At 42.3% G+C, this 18,335-nt stretch overlaps 1 protein-coding gene across 4 annotated transcripts in view; it reads left to right on the top strand.

The window, feature by feature from the left end:
* oca2 (oculocutaneous albinism II) overlaps positions 1 to 18,335 on the top strand; it is a 484,102-nt gene that overhangs the window by 140,042 nt on the left and 325,725 nt on the right. For all 4 annotated transcript variants that reach the window (XR_011342330.1, XM_069891904.1, XM_069891903.1 and 1 more), the window contains 2 exons: positions 1,182 to 1,261; positions 3,244 to 3,397. Coding sequence is in view for 3 of the 4 variants with exons in the window: in XM_069891904.1 (XP_069748005.1) it covers positions 1,182 to 1,261; positions 3,244 to 3,397 (234 nt within the window). In the remaining variant the exon portion in view is untranslated. The remainder of the gene's footprint in view (positions 1 to 1,181; positions 1,262 to 3,243; positions 3,398 to 18,335) is intronic.

The raw sequence follows: 18,335 nt of genomic DNA, 5'->3' as shown, positions 1-18,335 counted from the left end.
TTGGGAGTTTAGGTGGGTTTCAAACAATACATAAGCTGTTCATTTTCTCTTTGTGCCACCAGAAATCCACCATGACACCATGGGTATGTTACTAAACTAATTATCACAAAGCCCAACAAATGATCTTGAGATACATCGTCAAATCCTTGGGAAATTCTAATGACGTCAATAAGCCTGCAGCATTATGCTACCATAGTGATCAAGAAACTATCAAATAGTTGTTGAAACCCGTCTGTTTCAGCCTATGTATTATTCCGATCCCGCACTAATATGGCTAACTATCATCTGAAATGTCCCAATAACCCAATAAGCTTTTAAAGTCAAGGGGATTTCAGAATGGATATGATTTGCTGGCATTGTTATTGGGCACTCATCATATGAATGAACAAAAAGAAATTTTTCATTTTTCATTTTGTTCATTGTTACTGAAGGAGAATTTGGAAGTGGTCAGATTATTTTGTTACGAGTCCAGAGGACCCCAAAACCCAGCAGCAATAGAAATTCACCAAGACAAATGGTTACTCAAATAAAGGTTGTTTTTAATTTTCTTTAAACATAAAAATAAGATCAAATTTTAACTTATTACTATTAACTTAACCTAACTTAACCCCCTTCCAGGTCACCACTGAGTTCCACTTGTTTCCCTTATTTCAGGTGAAACACTCCAGCCAGCCATTTCCTCTTGTAAGGGTTTTTAAACAGGCTGAACTCAGAACTCACAACCCATCTTCAAAATGGGGTTTTCAACCAAGCTTGCCATGTTGCATCTTCCAAAAGCCACTTCAGAAGAACTCCAACGGAATTCTCTCTCTCTCTTTGCAAAACCATCTGACCTTCTTGCAGGGCTCCAGATCCAGTCTCTGAAAGATCTTATCAGCCTCTGAACATGGACTGTTTCGTTTGCACTTCCTTAGCAAAGCATTTTGAAAATATTTTTAATGTCTTTGCAAAGGCACTTGCTGACTCAATGTCTTACTTTCAGCAAGGCTCTTGCATTTTAAATGAGATGTGAAGTGTTACTTTGTTTTTGAAGTGACCTACTCTCTAAACTCTCCCCACAATCTATCTTCTAAAAGCATATTTATATAAAATACAAAATATAATATAACCTGTCACAATTTGCTTCCACAGAAACTCAGTGTTTTGAATAATGACGTGCCTCTCTATCCTATTCTTTACAGTTGGTGAACAATTGGACCATTCCATTAAATCCACAAAGAAGTCAGCTCATCAAGACAAAGACTTTTGAGGTGGCCAGCAGGTAATTGTTTTAGTTAGGTAGTATCTGCTTGACTCTAATTAATTACAGACAGGTATTTAGTTGTAGATTGAGCTTGTGTTTCTAAATCATCCTTTATAATTTCTTAATCAAGAGCTGTGGACTGTTGGATCTGTACAGGGGCTCCTCGACTTATGATGGGGCTGTGTTTCGATAGACCCATCGTAAGTGAAAAAAGTTGTAACTCAAAAAAGACACAGTACCGTGGCTACCGAACATCATAGCCTAGCCTCCCTTAAACGTGCTCAAAACACTTACTATAGCCTTTTCTTTTCTTCTTCTTTGGCTTGGCTTCGCGGACGAAGATTTATGGAGGGGGTAAAAAGTCCACGTCAGCTGCAGGCTCGTTTGTGGCTGACAAGTCCGATGCGGGACAGGCAGACACGATTGCAGCGGTTGCAAGGGAAAATTGGTTGGTTGGGGTTGGGTGTTGGGTTTTTCCTCCTTTGCCTTTTGTCAGTGAGGTGGGCTCTGCGGTCTTCTTCAAAGGAGGTTGCTGCCCGCCAAACTGTGAGGCGCCAAGATGCACGGTTTGAGGCGTTATCAGCCCACTGGCGGTGGTCAATGTGGCAGGCACCAAGAGATTTCTTTAGGCAGTCCTTGTACCTTTTCTTTGGTGCACCTCTGTCACGGTGGCCAGTGGAGAGCTCGCCATATAATACGATCTTGGGAAGGCGATGGTCCTCCATTCTGGAGACGTGACCCATCCAGCGCAGCTGGATCTTCATAAGCGTGGACTCGATGCTGTCGACCTCTGCCATCTCGAGTACTTCGACGTTAGGGGTGTAAGCGCTCCAATGGATGTTGAGGATGGAGCGGAGACAACGCTGGTGGAAGCGTTCTAGGAGCCGTAGGTGGTGCCGGTAGAGGACCCATGATTCGGAGCCGAACAGGAGTGTGGGTATGACAACGGCTCTGTATACGCTTATCTTTGTGAGGTTTTTCAGTTGGTTGTTTTTCCAGACTCTTTTGTGTAGTCTTCCAAAGGCGCTATTTGCCTTGGCGAGTCTGTTGTCTATCTCATTGTCGATCCTTGCATCTGATGAAATGGTGCAGCCGAGATAGGTAAACTGGTTGACCGTTTTGAGTTTTGTGCCTACCACTGGGCAAATTTATCTAAAACTGTGGTGAATCTGTCCTGAGCTTCAGTCTTCCACTTGGCTAGCCTTGATTTACTGACATTGGCTGCGTATTATCTCTACCATTAAAGACACTTCCCTTGGGTATAACTGTGAATGCACCTATTGTCTTTCATTATTGTACCATTAGTTTCTGATAATAAAAGCCATGATTATTGTTTGACCACGTCGTCTTTGTCTACGTCATCAACTGGCACTTCAATTTTATTCGTAGAAACTAATGGTACAATAATGAAGCCTATTTCAAAAACAAAGCCTATTTTATAATTAAATGTTGAATACCTTTTATTCCAAAATGGAAAAAAAAATTTTAATCATGAAATATAGTAATAACAACCATTGTAACTTCAATAAATCGTAAGTAGAGGAATATCTGTATGGCTAATTTGCAATGGATTAGAGGGCAGATTTTAATTCTTTGGAATTATCTAGCTCAAGGAACAATGGTCAAATTTTCGAAGTTGAAATTTGAAAGCCTCTGGGCACTAAAAATTTTCTCGGGATATGAGTTGGCCTGGTGATATAGATGAACCATGCAAGATGGACCTCTTGACTACCTCGAGTTTATTTGTTCTCTATTATGCTTCTTTTTGGATACTCCACAAAATTTGCTTCTCTGACTACATTTTTGGTCATGTGTCTTAATGTGGGAAAGACAAAATATATTGGATTATGTTCCCTTGTAGCACTTTGTGGAATGTTAATACAGAAGATGGCAAATAGATGCAGTTTGTTATTTTTGATTGTAGAGGATTTATACTGGATTCACTTGTTACTAAAAATGTATAGCTATAATTGTTTAGTGATTGTCTTTTTTTTTTGCAGCAGTAAAATTGGCATAAATATACAGGCCTTCCTTCGGAACAATGAAGTGGTCCCGCTCTCTATCAGTTACCAATATTTCTACGCAAGTGTAGAGACTCAAGTTGCAATTGCATCCATAATTTTGGCTGGAGTTTACACCCTTATTATATTTGAGGTAAGTTCTTTTTTTATTATTAGATGGGCTGCATTCTATTTGCTATTTCAAATCTTGATTTTCGTTGATTTAAAATATTGGGTGGAATTAATTAGACTGGTAAGATTTTTTACTCATTTTAAAAGAATTGTAACATTCTAATACAGTTACGAAACTGATTAAGGTCCTTGTTATAGTGAACTTATTACCCAATCAATGTGAAAATCTGAGACAATCCTTGACCATGGGATTTGTAGAGGAATAAATGATCATAAAACATTTATGTCAATAATAGGGAGAACCTGCATTAATGGCCAGTTCAATCTGCTGTAATATCACTCAAAATTAAATGTTCACTGGGGGATGAGCAAAATGAGTTTGAAAATGCAACGCTTTTGTGCCACCATTCATCATCCAAGGTTCAAATACTTTCATAGGAATTAACTAAAGCAATGGGAAATTGTCAGAACATGTTTTGCAGCCAGCACAAAGCAAAGGCTGAATAATGTTTGGAGGACAGTGGATGCCATGCTGAAGGTCAGAGAGAAGCTACCTGTTGGACTGGAACTCAAATGTAACAGTCCCAAGTTACCGCATATCTGAACCCAATGTGAAGCCCGAAGGACTCAGCAGGTCTTTCTGAGTCCTTCCCCACTTACTTCTGGCATTGGCTACCAATTTCTTGGATCTAACTAGTTCACCTTCAGAACCAATTGAGAAGCTGCAGGGGCTCGGTAGACCAGGCAGCATCCATGGAGAGAAATGGACAGTCAGTATTTCAGGTTGGAACCCTCTCTCAAGAAGGGCTGCATGCTTAGCATAGCAGTTGGTGCAACACCATTACAACACCAGCGATTGGAACCAGGGTTTTGAATCCAGAGCTGTCTGTAAGGAGTTTGTACATTCTCCCCATGCCTACGTGGGTTTCTTCTAGGCACTCTGGTTTCTTCCCGCCGTTCAAAACATACCAGCGGTTGTAGGTTTTAAAAATATTTTTAAAATTAAAATTAGACATACAGCACTGTGACAGACCAATTCGGCCCTACGGGTCCATGCTGCCCAATTTACGTCCAATTCACCTACAACCCTTGAATGTTTTGAAAGGGGGGAGGAAACCGGATCCCCCAGAGAAAACCCACACAGACATGGGGAGAACATACAAATTCTTTACAGACAGTGTGGGATTCAAATCCATGCCCGGTCCTGATTGCTTGTGCTGTGAAGGCATTTTTCTAACCGCTTTGATAACCACGCCGCCCTATTTTAATTGGGAGTAATTGGGCAGTGTGGACTCGAGGGCTAAAAGTGCCTATTATCGTGGTGTATGTCTAAAATTTAAAAAAGGGGAGATCAAAAATGAAAAGAGGTGGGGGGGGGGGAGGAAGCATTGTGAAGGGGCCAAGGTAATAAGATCCTGAGCAAATGAAGGTGGGACAGGTGGAGAGACAATTAGGGGATGAGACCACTGGGGATTGAGAGAAAGTGAGCATGAGAGCAGGGGACCACAGCAAATTTTAGTATATCTTGTTTTCTTTTCACCTCACATGACATAAATATGTTTTATGTTTTCTAAGTAGATGGTAGGAGAGAAGTACAGAAGAAACCAAAACTTGACTGCTTCACAGGGAAGGGGGCCCATATATTTTGAGCAGAGTTTTAAGAGGGGACTATAGTCAAATAAAAAGCTGGTCTGCAGGGATGTTCCTCGTGGAAAACTGCAAGGAAATGCAGGGAGAAGCACCAGAGACCTGGCCTTTTATAAAGATCTCACCAGAGGCCTTTGATTCCATCACCTAGAAAGGAGTTTGTCTCCTAAAGTTCAGCTGCTCACAGAAATGAGTCTCCATCTTATGCTTGAACCCCTCTGGCAATTGAACTGGGATATTCATCAGTTTATTTATAATAGAATCGTACTTTGTGAAAACAGGTGTCAACCATAGATTGGGCGGCAGAGTTAACATAGCGATTAGAGCACTGTCTCTATGTTACCCCCCTGTGTGTATGGATTTCCTCTGAGGACTCTGGTTTCCTCCCACTCTTCAAAACATACTGGGGTTGTAGGTTAATTGGGGTATTTAAGGCAGCAATGGGTTGTGGGCCTAAAGGACGTGCTCCTGTGCTGTATGTCTAAATTTAAAATATACAAAACCTGCCTCAGTGCCCCATTATTTCTTTCAATCTTCTTATTGCATCAGGACTTTTGGCAAACTTTCTGCCGAATTTCAGCGTGTCTTCAGAACTAATGATAACTAATGATAATTGACGGCAGTTTCAGGTCCAAGGTCAGCCATACCTCATTCGATAAGCTACAGTGAGCAGACAGCGCTTGCACTTGTTCAAGTCACGCTCACAGTCCTTTTCCCACTGCCCATTGAAACAGTGGAGGTGACCTCAGTAAATATACTTAAGGCAAGGTTGAATACATTTTTACAAAGTAAGGGGATTAAGGGAAATAGGGAAAAGGCAGCTGGGTCGAGATGAACCTCTCATCAGATCAGCCACAATCTTATTGAAAGGCAGAGTGGGCTGGATGGCCGATTCCTGCTCCTATTTCTTAAGTTCTTATGTACCCAGTGCGGACAATTCTAGAATTAGAGGACATTGGTTTAAGGCAAGAAGGGATTTAAGTGGGACCCGAGGAGCATGTTTTTCACTCAGAGGTTGGTCCACATTTGGAATGAGCTGCCAGAAGAAGCTGTCAAAGCAGACACAATTTTAAAGTTCAAAAGACATTTGGATTGGAAGGGCTTAAAAGGGCATGGATGGATGACTCTATGACATTATTAGTTCCAAGCCATCACTAACACTGTCACGGAAGCACAGGAAATAATATCTTATATTCACCATTCCTGAAACAAAGGTCCACTACTAACCTTTTCCTCGGCACCACACTGTCCTCTGACAATTAAGGTTTTTGTGAGACAATGGAAAATGTGGGTTCCTCCATATATCTCAATAAAGACAGACACACTGATGAAGTTTGCCACCTCTTTCAATGCATTGGCACAACTTTTGATTGATTGAGGGAAAGGGGATTTGAGAATCGAAAACTCAAACCTGGCATAAAATTTATGGTCTTGCTAGCAACCTTGATCTTTATCCTCCTGTATGCTTTTGAGGCCTGGACTACTTCAACAGGCATCTCAAATATCACCCACCCAGTCTGCAAACTTCTCCAAGTTCAATGACAGGACAAATAACATCTGCATTATTGAGGCTGAGTTTCACTCTATCAAATATATTGGACAGGCCAAATGTCTGGCACCAGGTTTCCAATATGGGCATTCTGTTCTGAGCTCTGCCATTGGAAGAGATTAACAGAAGGGCAAAGTAAAAGGCCCAAGGATGTGCTGATTGAAGAAATGCAGTTTTTTCACTGACAGATCTGAATTTCTGACTCAAAGTGAAGGAGAGCTTGGGATGGCTTTGGGAACCTCAAGACCAGGTACTGGGTGCACAGAATCAGAATCAGGTTTATTATCAGGAACATATGTCACCAAATTTGTTGTTTTGCGACAGCAGTATTGTGTAGAACACGGTGCAAAATTACAACTCCATATATACGAGATTAAAAATAACTACAGTGCAAACATTAAAAAAAGTTCTTTGTTTGTTCAGAAATCAGATGGCGAAGGGAAGAAACTGTTTTTGAATGTTGAATGTGCATCTTCAGTCTCCTGTACCTCCTTCCTGATGGTGGCAGTGAGAAAAGGGAATGACCTGTGGTAAGGATCCTTGATGATAAAAGATGCTTTCTTGAGGCACTACCTCTTAAAGATGTCCTCAGTGGAGTGAAGACTAATGCCCATGATGGTTCAGGCTGAGTTTACAGTCCTCGATAGCCTGTCTTGTGCATTGGCACCTTCATACCAGACAGTGATGGAACCAGTCTCCATGGTACACCTGCAGAAATTTGCAAGAGTCTTTGGTGACATACTAAATCTCTTCAAACTCCCAACAAAATATAGTCACTGGCGTGAGGGACGTTGGACTGACGTGATTCTCTGGCTGCCTTACAGTAGACAAAAGTTAAAGAATTTCATGTATGTTACATTCTAAATGTAGTATTACATGACGATAATGGAACCTTTACAGCCAGAAATTTGAATTTCTTACCCTATCCACTGCTGACCCCTTGATGAGGACTGGTTTGTGTTCTTCTGGTTTTCCCCTTCCTGAAGTCCACAATCAATTCCTTAGTTTGGTTGATGTTGAGTGCAAAGTTGTTGTGACACCATGCAACTTGCTGATCAATCTCCCTCCTTGGTGACTGTGATTTTGCCAACAACTATGGTGTCATCGGCAAATTTGTAGATGGCATTTGGATTGTGCTTAGTCACACAGTCATGGGTGTAGAAAGCAGAGCAGAGGGTTAAGCACAAATCCTTGAGGTATACCTCTTGCTGATTGTCAGTGTGGAGGAGACATTGTTTCCAATTCATACTGCCTGCGGTCTTCCGATGAGGAAGTCAAGGATCCAATTGGACAGGGAAGTATGGAAGCCCAGGTTTTGAAATAGGGGATGATGGTGTTGAAAGCTGAGCTGAAATAGATGAAAAGCAGCACAGAGAGTAAGTGAGGGAAGGAGCAGCAACTTCACAAGAAACCCATCTGCAAGACTTGTGGCTTACCACCATTCATTGAAGAGTCTACCGCAATGGGCCCACCAGCCCCCTTGAAACCCACAAGGCTGAAGTGGGTGTAAACCATCCTTTATATGATGGATTGTCTGATAGAACAGTGTAAAGCAATTAGGAAATCTTGGGCTTATGATTGGTAGCACATTGAATGCAAGTAATAATTTCATCTTAAGTATCACTGCACTAATCTATCCAGAAGATGCCTTTGGGGAACTTTGTCCAGAGTCACATTTGCTTCCCTTTCTATGAAACAGATGCTGAGAGCCATTGTCATATCACTCAGGGAGACTTGGCTGAAGTCAGCAAATTAAGATGAAATTTGACTGGTCTATAAAGAAAAGAACAGCATTTATGTACTTCATTTCAAGAGCTACCAATGTGCTCTGCCGACAGTTAAACCCAGTTTAATTGTAAACACTGCATTCACTTAAGAACTATGCCAACTAGTTTGTGCATAGCAATCTCCTAAACAACGTGACAGCATTTTTTTTCAATTTGAGGGATAAATATTGGTGAGTGCTCAATTCCTCAACATTCCTCTTCACTCTGCTGACTTCAGTAAAAAGGTATAGGAGCCTGAAGACGAGCCCTCGGTGGCTCAAGGACAACTTTTCCCCCTTTATTGGATTCCTGAATGAACAATGAACCATGGACACGACCTGATGTTGTCTTTTTCTTTCTCTTGCACTGTTTTTATTTATTTTGTAAGGTGGTTTATTTAAATGTTTGCCCCATGATGCTGCAGCAAAGCAACGAATTTCGTGATATGTTCATGACAGTAAATTCTGATTCCGGTGCAAAAGATGACATGGGCCTTGATTTAATGCTTCAGTCAAATGAAAGGACTTTTTGGCAGTGCAGCATTTCTCTCCAGCGCTGGTCTAGGCTTAAAACTCCATTGACCTGACTCAGCAGTGAGTGAGGCCATGTCGACCTAGTGAGCTTGCTCGATCCCGGCTGAACTCTATCTCTGATCATCTGCTGTTTATCCACCAGGAAGAGTTGCTGAAGCACTTACAAAACATGGATTAAAGCCATCACTCTTTATCTGGAGAACTGGGGGATTGAGCTCTGCAATGTCACATTTTTTGCTCATTGTAAATGACAACAATGGCAGCCTCTCACAGTGTGAAACACAAAACGTGTCTCGGAGTACCTTCCTCTGGCTGACAGGCTCTCTGTATCCTGCTAATTATCCTAAATAATGCATCAATAAACACCTTGTGCATGAGTGAGCTACATGAGTAATGATCTCAAAAGAATAAGTCTATACAAAAGCATTTCTTCAGTGGGGGGTGTAGTGCTCGTCGAAAGAATCAAAGACTTGTTGATCCAAACCAAGGCTTTTATTAGCAAAAGACAGGAGCTCTTCACAGGTGGCCGACCAGTCCGGAATGATCCGACCTGGCTAGGGACACAACCCTTTAAGGCCCAGACAGTAGGCGTGGCTTAGCTCTCAGCCAATCGCTGTAAGCACAGTCTAGATACTATAACTATATACACTATATACATTGGTGATAAATCTGTACTATCACGGGGGAAAAAAAGCATTATCTGCCAAAATATTTTTAAATTAAATCTGTGCGATTCTCTTAGTGTACAGAATCTGGTGATCTCCATTGTATTTTCATATTCCTTGACAACAAATAATCAACAGGCAAAATACTCTGAGGGATTTAATCATTATAGAGTCATGTCTTTTGACCCTTGCCGCTTATGCCATATTTTATAAATATTTCACTTTTTTATGGCTATTAAAATTAGCAATGGATTTCCAGTTAGGGTAATGTTCCTGTGACATTTAGATAGGAATTAGATCTTTTGAGAAGTGATTGTGTTGGTCTATTATTTAGTCCTCGTGTATCATGTACAAATAGTAGTTTAATTACCTAACAGCTAGTTGTTTGAATAGGTTAAAAGTTTGCCCTCTGAATTTTTGAAGGTTTTAAATCCAATAAATAGTATTTATCTTTAGATTAGAATCTTAAATTGTGTTTAATTAATTCAAATCAGCAAAGAGATCTGGGGTGTATACGATGCTCTTCAAAATGTGTCTCAGGTTCAGATTCGTTTAGAACATAAAACATTACAGCACAGAAAAGAGGCCCTTTAATCCTTCTTATCTGTCCCAAGCTATTAATCTGCCTAGTCCCACTGACCTGCCTGCACCCAGTCCATGGCCCTTCATACCCCTTCCTCCCAAGGTTCCCTATACCTGCTAACTTTGCCTTTAATCCTGACAAGAATATACAAACACTACACTGTCAAACTTTTGCCTTTGAAGGCCTTCCGAACACATCCATGCCAGAAAACTACTTATCCGAATCCACCCTTTATTTCCTCAAAATTAGCCTTTCTCCAGTTTTGAATCTTAACCCAAGGACCAGACTTGAAACTAATGGCATAATGATTACTGGACCCCAAATTTTCCCCTACTGTAGCGGCTGCGTAGCAGGCCAAGCAAGCGCTCAGCACGGTAATGTGAACCGTCACTGACAGTGCAGTACACGGACAGTACAGGGCCGGCATGCTAGCAGTATTGAGTGCCGAGGGACGGCACGTTGATCAGCTGGGTCCCCTGCTGAAAGGCACGGGACGGTAACAAGTTTCAATTTAAACCTGCTGGTCCCGTGGAGCAGCAGCTGGTCCCTTAACAAGGTCCCACCTTGTCCTGTGGAGCCCAAGACAGGCAGGGAATAAAAGCCGCTTGTAAAGCTTCAATAAACCAGTCTTTCGTTGACTAGCCTAGTGTGTGATTGCCTTTTTCTCAGTAGCTCTACAGTAGTAACCGCTACAATTGGTGAACCCGACTGCAAGATTCAACTGAAACTTGAATCTCCTGTCATACAGCCACAGCAGCAGTTAATGCAGTAGGACCTCACTTGCCAACCTTGGGTTTGGCTTCTTCAGGCTGAAACCAAGTTTCAGCTACGGGGTGTAACAGAGGAAGATATGAAATTCTGGCATGTCGTGGGCGCTTTAGATGCCAGCACTGTAGCTCGGGTAAGCAAATTCATTGCCAGTCCCCCAGCAGAGAACGAGTACACCAGGTTCCGCCATTTTCTCCTGGATACACTGGAGTTGATGAGACATGAACGTGGCATGAGACTTTTGAATATGGAAGATCTGGGTGATAGGAATCCATCGGATCTAATGAATGAAATGCTGGCATTGGCGGGTGGTCATTCTCAATGTCTGTTTTATGAAACCATATTCCTATCGAAGCTGCCAGCCCGTGTTGCCCTACCCATTGCTAATATGGATTTCAGCCATCCTCATGTCATAGCGCGAGAGGCTGACCGGCTCTATCGTACTCCGACCCAGGAATCTACTCAAATACAGCCTGTTTTGGCAGCAGGTACTCCTCCAACACCGTACGAGCCTCCTGTCTCCGCAGTGCAGTCAAAAAAAGAGGAATTTGTCAAAGTACGTCCAGAATGATGTTTTTATCATCGGCGTTGGGGAAAAATGCCCGTAAATGTGTCCAACCATGGGCCTATCACAAGAAAAAGGTGGGAAACACCAAGAGCCAGCTGCCAGTAGTGGCCTCAGCCACTGGTGCAAATATCGGCATTTTATTTCTTCAAGACAACAAGGACACATAAGCAGCAACACCTGGCCCTTTGAGCGACAAATGGAACTACCATTCCCAGCTTTGGAACGCGACGAATCACCACTGGGTGTAAGAGGTACCACATTCCATTGGAATTGCGCCTTGGCTTCTGTTGCTCAGCCCATACTTTCTCTGGTCCCATGACTGGCTAGTGGATGTGAAACTGAGGAAATTGGTTCATGCCACCACCTTTCAAACATACCCATAGGCATGCAGCAAAGGGAGAGTTTCCCAGCTTGGAGTGAATACGCTGGACAAGAATACCTATACTGCCCTGCTCAATGAGTTTCCTCACATTCTCACTCCCAATTTCAATGCCTCCAAAACAGCCCATGGTGTGTCTCATTACATAGACACTTCAGGACCACCAATTCATGCCAAGGCTCATCGTCTTTCCCCCCGATAAACTGGTACAGGTAAAAGCAGAACTTATGGCAATGGAGGGGTTGGGTATCATTCGATGCTCCAACAGTCCTTGGGCATCGCCATTACACATGGTACCCAAGAAAACAGGTGGATGGAGACCCTGCAGTGATTACTGTAGCCTTAATGATGTCACTACACCCGAATGGTACCCAATTCCTCATATACAAGATTTCACCACCCATTTACATCATTGCTGCACATTCTCCAAGGTTGATCTGGTAAAGGGATATCATCAGATACCGATTCATGAGGATCTCATTCCCAAAACAGCAATTATTACCCCGTTCGGACTTTTTGAATTTCTTAGAATGCCTTTTGGATTAAAGAACGCTGCGTCAAAGTAGCTTCAAGGTTGGGATGTGCAAGCATTGCTGCTTTGGCGGACATAAACGCGATCTCTGCCTCCGAGGTCCAGATAATGTTCTTCTGTTTTGTTCAAGTGATGTTAAACAGTGGTCGCAGGATGACAGCAGCTCCGGGAATAAACCTGTGATAAACTTTCTGGTGGCTTATAGACGCTTTGACAGGGATTTGGACTTTTATTTGGACGACATCCTTGTAGCAAGTCGAAATGAGCAAGATCACCGCCTGTATTTGCCTTTTCCAATGGCTCCAAGACTTTGGTCTAACAATCAACCCCAAAAAATGTCAATTTGACAGATCAACCATGAAGTTCTTGGGGCACAAAATCGCAGCAGATGGCATATTCCCATTATCAAAAAAGGTAGATGCCATCTGTACCTTTTCCAAACCTACCACCGTCAAAGGTCTACAGAAGTTTTTGGGGATGATAAACTTTTATCACAGGTTTATTCCCGGAGCTGCTGACATCCTGCGACCACTGTTTAACATCACTTGAACGAAACACAAGAACATTATCTGGACCTCGGAGGCAGAGATCGCGTTTACGTCCGCCAAAGCAGCAATGCTTGCACATCCCAACCTTGAAGCTACTTTGACGCTTAGCACCAATGCCTCAGGTACAGCTGTGGGTTCAGTTCTTGAACAGTGCATCAATGGCCATTATCAACCCCTTGCCTTCTTCAGTTGCCATTTAAGACCAGCAGCAGTAAAATATAGCACCTTTGATTGGGAACTGTTGGCGTTATATCTAGCCACACGGCACTTCCGTTATATCTTGGAAGGTCGACATTTCACATTTCACATTTACAGACCATAAACCACTCATTTTTGCCTTTAGCAAAATGACAGATCCATGGTCGGCAAGACAGCAACAACCATTTGTCCTACATTTCAGAATTCGCTACAAACGTACGCCACATTTCAAGAAAAGACAATCTAGTCGCGGATGTGCTGTCTAGACCAAGTGTGTACCATATTCAAGGTGGAATCAACCTTGCTGAACTGGCTGCGGGTGATTGTCAAGGAGGCGACGCCTTTTTGACGACATTCAGTTTGTCACATCCATCCATCAGGACATCCGTCAAGATCATGTCAAATAAGTACATATGGCATGGACTGAAGAAAGACGTCACTCAATGGGCATGAACATGCATCTCCTGCCAGTCTGCAAAGATTCAGCACCACATCCTTCAGCCTTACCTGACAGTACGCAGGAGGTTCGAGCACGTACACGTGGACCTGGTCGAACCATTACCAGTGTCACAGGGCATGAAGTATATCCTAACAATGGTAGACCGCTTCACGTGCTGGCCAGAGGCCATCCCATTACAAGCCAGTGATACTAGAAACGTGTACTAGAGCGTTCATCCTGAATTGGATCGCTAGACTTGGTGTGCCTACGCACATAACTTCGGACCACAAGCCACAGTTCACTTCGGCATTATGGTCTAACTTTGCATGTTTTTGTGGTACACAGCTACACCACACCACGGCATATCATCCGCAGTCCAATGGCCTGCTGGAGCATTTCCACTGACAGCTTAAATCTGTGCTTAAGGCCTGACTCACTGGCCACAACTGGGTCGATGAACTACCATGGGTTCTGCTGGGGGTACGCACGGCTCCACAAGAAGACTTGTCTGCATCGTCTGGAGAGTTGGTGTACGGTGCGGCCCTTACAGTTCCGGGAGATGTTTATTTCGCGGCCAACTCTGACCTGGATTTCCTTCAACAACTCCACAGTGAAAAAATAAAAAATTTAAAAAAAAAAAAAAAAAAAAAAAAAAAAAAAAAAAAAAACTCCACAGTGGTATTGCTAACAGCAAGTTGACTTCTACCAACTGGCATGGCAACCCTAAACAACAAGTGCCCCATCAATCCTGAATGCTGACTTCGTATTCATTCGTAGACAGGTTCAAGAGGCACCGTTACAAAAACCATATGAAGGACCATTCCACATCATTAAGAGAGATGGAGTCATGTATACCTTGGACATTGGGGAACATTCATAACTATTCAGCATAGACAGATTTAAGCCTGCCCGTACGGACCCTCAGCCCAGAAGATGTGGGCATCCGCCTGTGCGTATCTGGCGTTTTAATTTATGGTGATGATTCGGGGGGGGGGTGATGTAGTGGCTGTGTAATGGGCTGAGCGAGCGCTCAGCATAGTAATGCAAACTGCCACCGTCAGTGCAGTGCATAAACTTACCTAAGGGCTGGCATGCTCGTGGTACTGAGTGCCGAAGGATGGCACACTGATCAGCTGAGTCCCCTGCTGAAAGGCACGGGATGTTAACAAGTCTCAGTTTAAACCTGCTGGTCCTGTGGACCAGCAGCTGTCACTTAACAAGGTCCCACCTTGTCCCGTGGAGCCCAGGACAGGCAGGGAATAAAAGCCGCTTGTAAAGCTTCAATAAACCAGTCTTTGGTTGATTAGCCTAGTGTGTGATTGCTTTTTTTCTCAGTAGCTCTACTGTAGTAGCCGCTACACTACACATATTTCTGTCACCCGTCCTGTCTCGTTTCCTAATAGGTGATCCAGTATTGCACTCTCTTGAGTTGGTATCCTATATATTAAAACCATAAAACTACAATAACATTGCAGTGCAGAAACAGGCCCTTTGGCCCTTCTAGTCTGTGCTAAACTATTTTTCTGCCTAGACCCACTGACCTGCACCCAGTTCATAGCTGTCGATACCTCTCCCATCCATGTTCTTGTCCAAATTCTTAAATATTAAAATTGAGCCCTCATTCACCACTTCAGTTGGCAGCTCATTCCATACTTCCACCACTTTCTGTGTGAAGAAGTTCCCCTTAAATTTTTCCCCTTTCACCCCTTCACCCACGTCCTCTCATTTGTATCTCACTTACCCTCAGTGGAAAAAACCTACTTACATTTACCCTATTGATCCCCCTCATAATTTTGTATACATCTATCAAATCTCCCCTCATTCTCCTGCACTCCAGTTTAACCTGTTTAACCTCCCTGTAGCTCAGTTCCTGAAGTCAGGATCTGGTGATATGTTTCCTCAGTTTTATATATGGAGCTGGCCCACCTACGGATAACTCATTCCCTATTACTCCTTTCCTGTGGTCGTGGGCTAAAAAGGTCGAGCCCCCTTTCCCTTGCCGCCATTCCTATTCTGGGATCTGGGCCAGCAAGGTTCTTCTGTGTATTAAAGCCTATTGTTCCGTCAGCTTGTCTCTGTGATTACTGGTAGTGCCCTACACAGGTCAACATCCTATTGATTTAGAAAACTTTCCTGAACACATTTGACAAACTCCAAGTCATCCAGTCCTTTTACAGTATGGAATTCCCAGTCAATATGTGGAAATTTAAAATCTTATAAGAGCTAATTACTTACCTGTTGTGGTCACGGGCGTTGGCGGTATCCAGCATCGGTAGGTAGTTGGAAACCAGTAGGAGGGTAAGTTCGGGGTTGACAATTTCTGTTGATCTCTTCACCATGCTTTCAGAATTGTTAAGTATCATTTGAACATCATTTCGGCCTCTTTAACTTTGATATGAATGCTTTGATGTTCAAAATCTACTACATAGAATATCAGAAAAGAAGATTACAAGTTTCACGTGTTAACAATAAAGGATTTAAATACAATTGAACGTACTGGAGATGATTGAAAACACGTCGCATTCAAACCCCTAACTTAGCCTCCAAGCGACTAAATAAGTGAATAGGAAGGAAGTTGCTTCCCTCCTATTATCACAACTTTTAGTTTCATGCAGCTGCCTGGAGCTTATTGTCATGCACACAATCTGTTTATTTTTATTTGCTCCGTCACATTTTGCACTTTATATTATTCAGGAATAATTTTTTTGTTTCTTTTAAATCAATTTTCCTTTCTTCAGTTGATGTTTTATTCCTATCATAAGCTAGGATTTACTTAGTGCACTACAGAAAAAACATCTTATAGGAACATTAGCAGTAGGAATTGATTATTCAACAACACAGCTTATTCAAATAGATCATGGGTTAGGTGTACCTCAACTCTATGCACCTACCATTGCACTGTAACTCTTTCATCTCCCCACTTTTCTTTGTCTTGATGATGGGAGATGATTTCAATCCTCCTATTAGGTCAATGGTTCTCAACCTTTTTTTCCAATCACATACCACCTGAAGTAATCCCTTACTAACGAAAGAGCACCTATGGGACAGACAACAGATTCTTAATGCCTTTTCAAATGTGTCAGGATATTGGCTTGGACACACGGTACCTGTATACTGATTGTACTTCTCTGGCAGATACAAGCTGCATTTGTTTTCATCAAATGATCGGCATAATTTGTCCCATGTGTGCGCAGTTCAAGGCATCAAAGCAATCCTGAACCCAATTTCCTGTCCAACAAATTTAGTCATTTCATTAATTCCAGTGAAATGCATGCAGTATATTGCAGAAAAAACTGGGTGAAATATCTTTTTTTTTTCTCTTCAGTTCCCCGGCTGATAAGAAATGCGCTACGTGGCTGTTGTTGCAGGAACTTATTGCAAATCATATCAGCTCACCTACAATGCAAACTGCCTAGAGCATTATATAATGCATGTAGCTCAGAAATAATGTACACAGCTTGGATTATTCAAGCTCAATTCGGTTCCACCTCAGAGATTAAAAGAAATGCTGTGAGCAGCAGTAATTAAACCACTTGAGGGCATTGCTTGCTCTGGATTCGATACTACAGTGTCACAACAGTGAAGAGTTGAAAATCAGAATGTTGAACTATTCAGGGTAACCAAATTCTTCGAACAAAGGAATGCACCAATGTGAAACAGTTGATGGGTAAAGCTTATGGAAGTAAAAAATGGACAGGAATTTAATTGCTCCATTCCCTGTTCTGTCACGAGTGTAATAATGAAAGGCTAGCATATTGGATGGAAATTCTGGGATGGTAATTTTAACTGTCATTTGCACAGTTTCCTATAAAATAACAAAATGCTTCAATAACACACTATGTGGTGCTTTTAACAGAACAAACCATTCCAGAGTGCATTCACAAACAAAATTTGATACATAAGGAAGATGATCAATAACATGGATAAATGCATCAATTTTAAGGAATGTCTTAAAGGAGAAAATAAGATAGTGAGACAGAACAATTCAAGAGATGGGTCTCTGGATGAACCTAGCAGCTGAAGCCATGTTCAATGATGGGTAATTAGATTTGGGATGATCCAAGAGACCTTATATGGAGAAATGAATTGAATTGTATGTTGTCATGTGCACTGGAGATACAGTGAAAAGCATTGTTTTGTGTGCTATCCAGACAAGTCAGTTGATAATACAGTAAGTAGTGCAGTAATAAAAAAGAAGTGCAGGGTGTAGTGTTACAGTAAATAAAATTGGGCAGGGTATGGTGTTACAAACCCAAATGGAAGGGAATAGAAAGAAGTACCGTTAAAGCAGTGCCAGAGAATCCTCTTGTTACCAATGTGAGGTCCATTTAAGAGTCTGATAATAGCATGACAAGAAACTGTCCTTGAATCTGCTGGTTCTTGTATCTTGCACTTTACAGAAGTGGGCATGGGGGGGTGGGGGGGAAGAAGAGATTATGACTAGGGTGCGGTGGGCTCTTTAGAAACTTCTTAGCTTTGCTGAAACAGCAGGAAGTAGAGACAGAGATATCTCATAGCTGCTCTTAATGATGGTATGGACAAACAGTATGGGTTGAAACTCATATGGGTGGCACAGTTGATGTAGCGGTTAGCACAAAGCCTTTACAGTGCCAGCGATTGGGACTGGGGTTCAAATCCCACGCTGTCTGTAAGGAGTTTGTACATTCTCCCGCGATCTGTGTGGATTTTCCCCAGGGGTTCCGGTTTCCTCCCATCGTTCAAAATATACTGGGCATGTAGGTTAATTGGGAGTAAGTTAGGTGGAATGGACTCTTGGGGTGAAAA

The sequence above is a fragment of the Narcine bancroftii genome, chromosome 7 (genome assembly GCF_036971445.1).
Source record: "Narcine bancroftii isolate sNarBan1 chromosome 7, sNarBan1.hap1, whole genome shotgun sequence".
In the NCBI taxonomy this organism is placed as follows: Eukaryota; Metazoa; Chordata; class Chondrichthyes; order Torpediniformes; family Narcinidae; genus Narcine; species Narcine bancroftii.
This window is presented reverse-complemented; position numbering and strand designations above follow the sequence as displayed.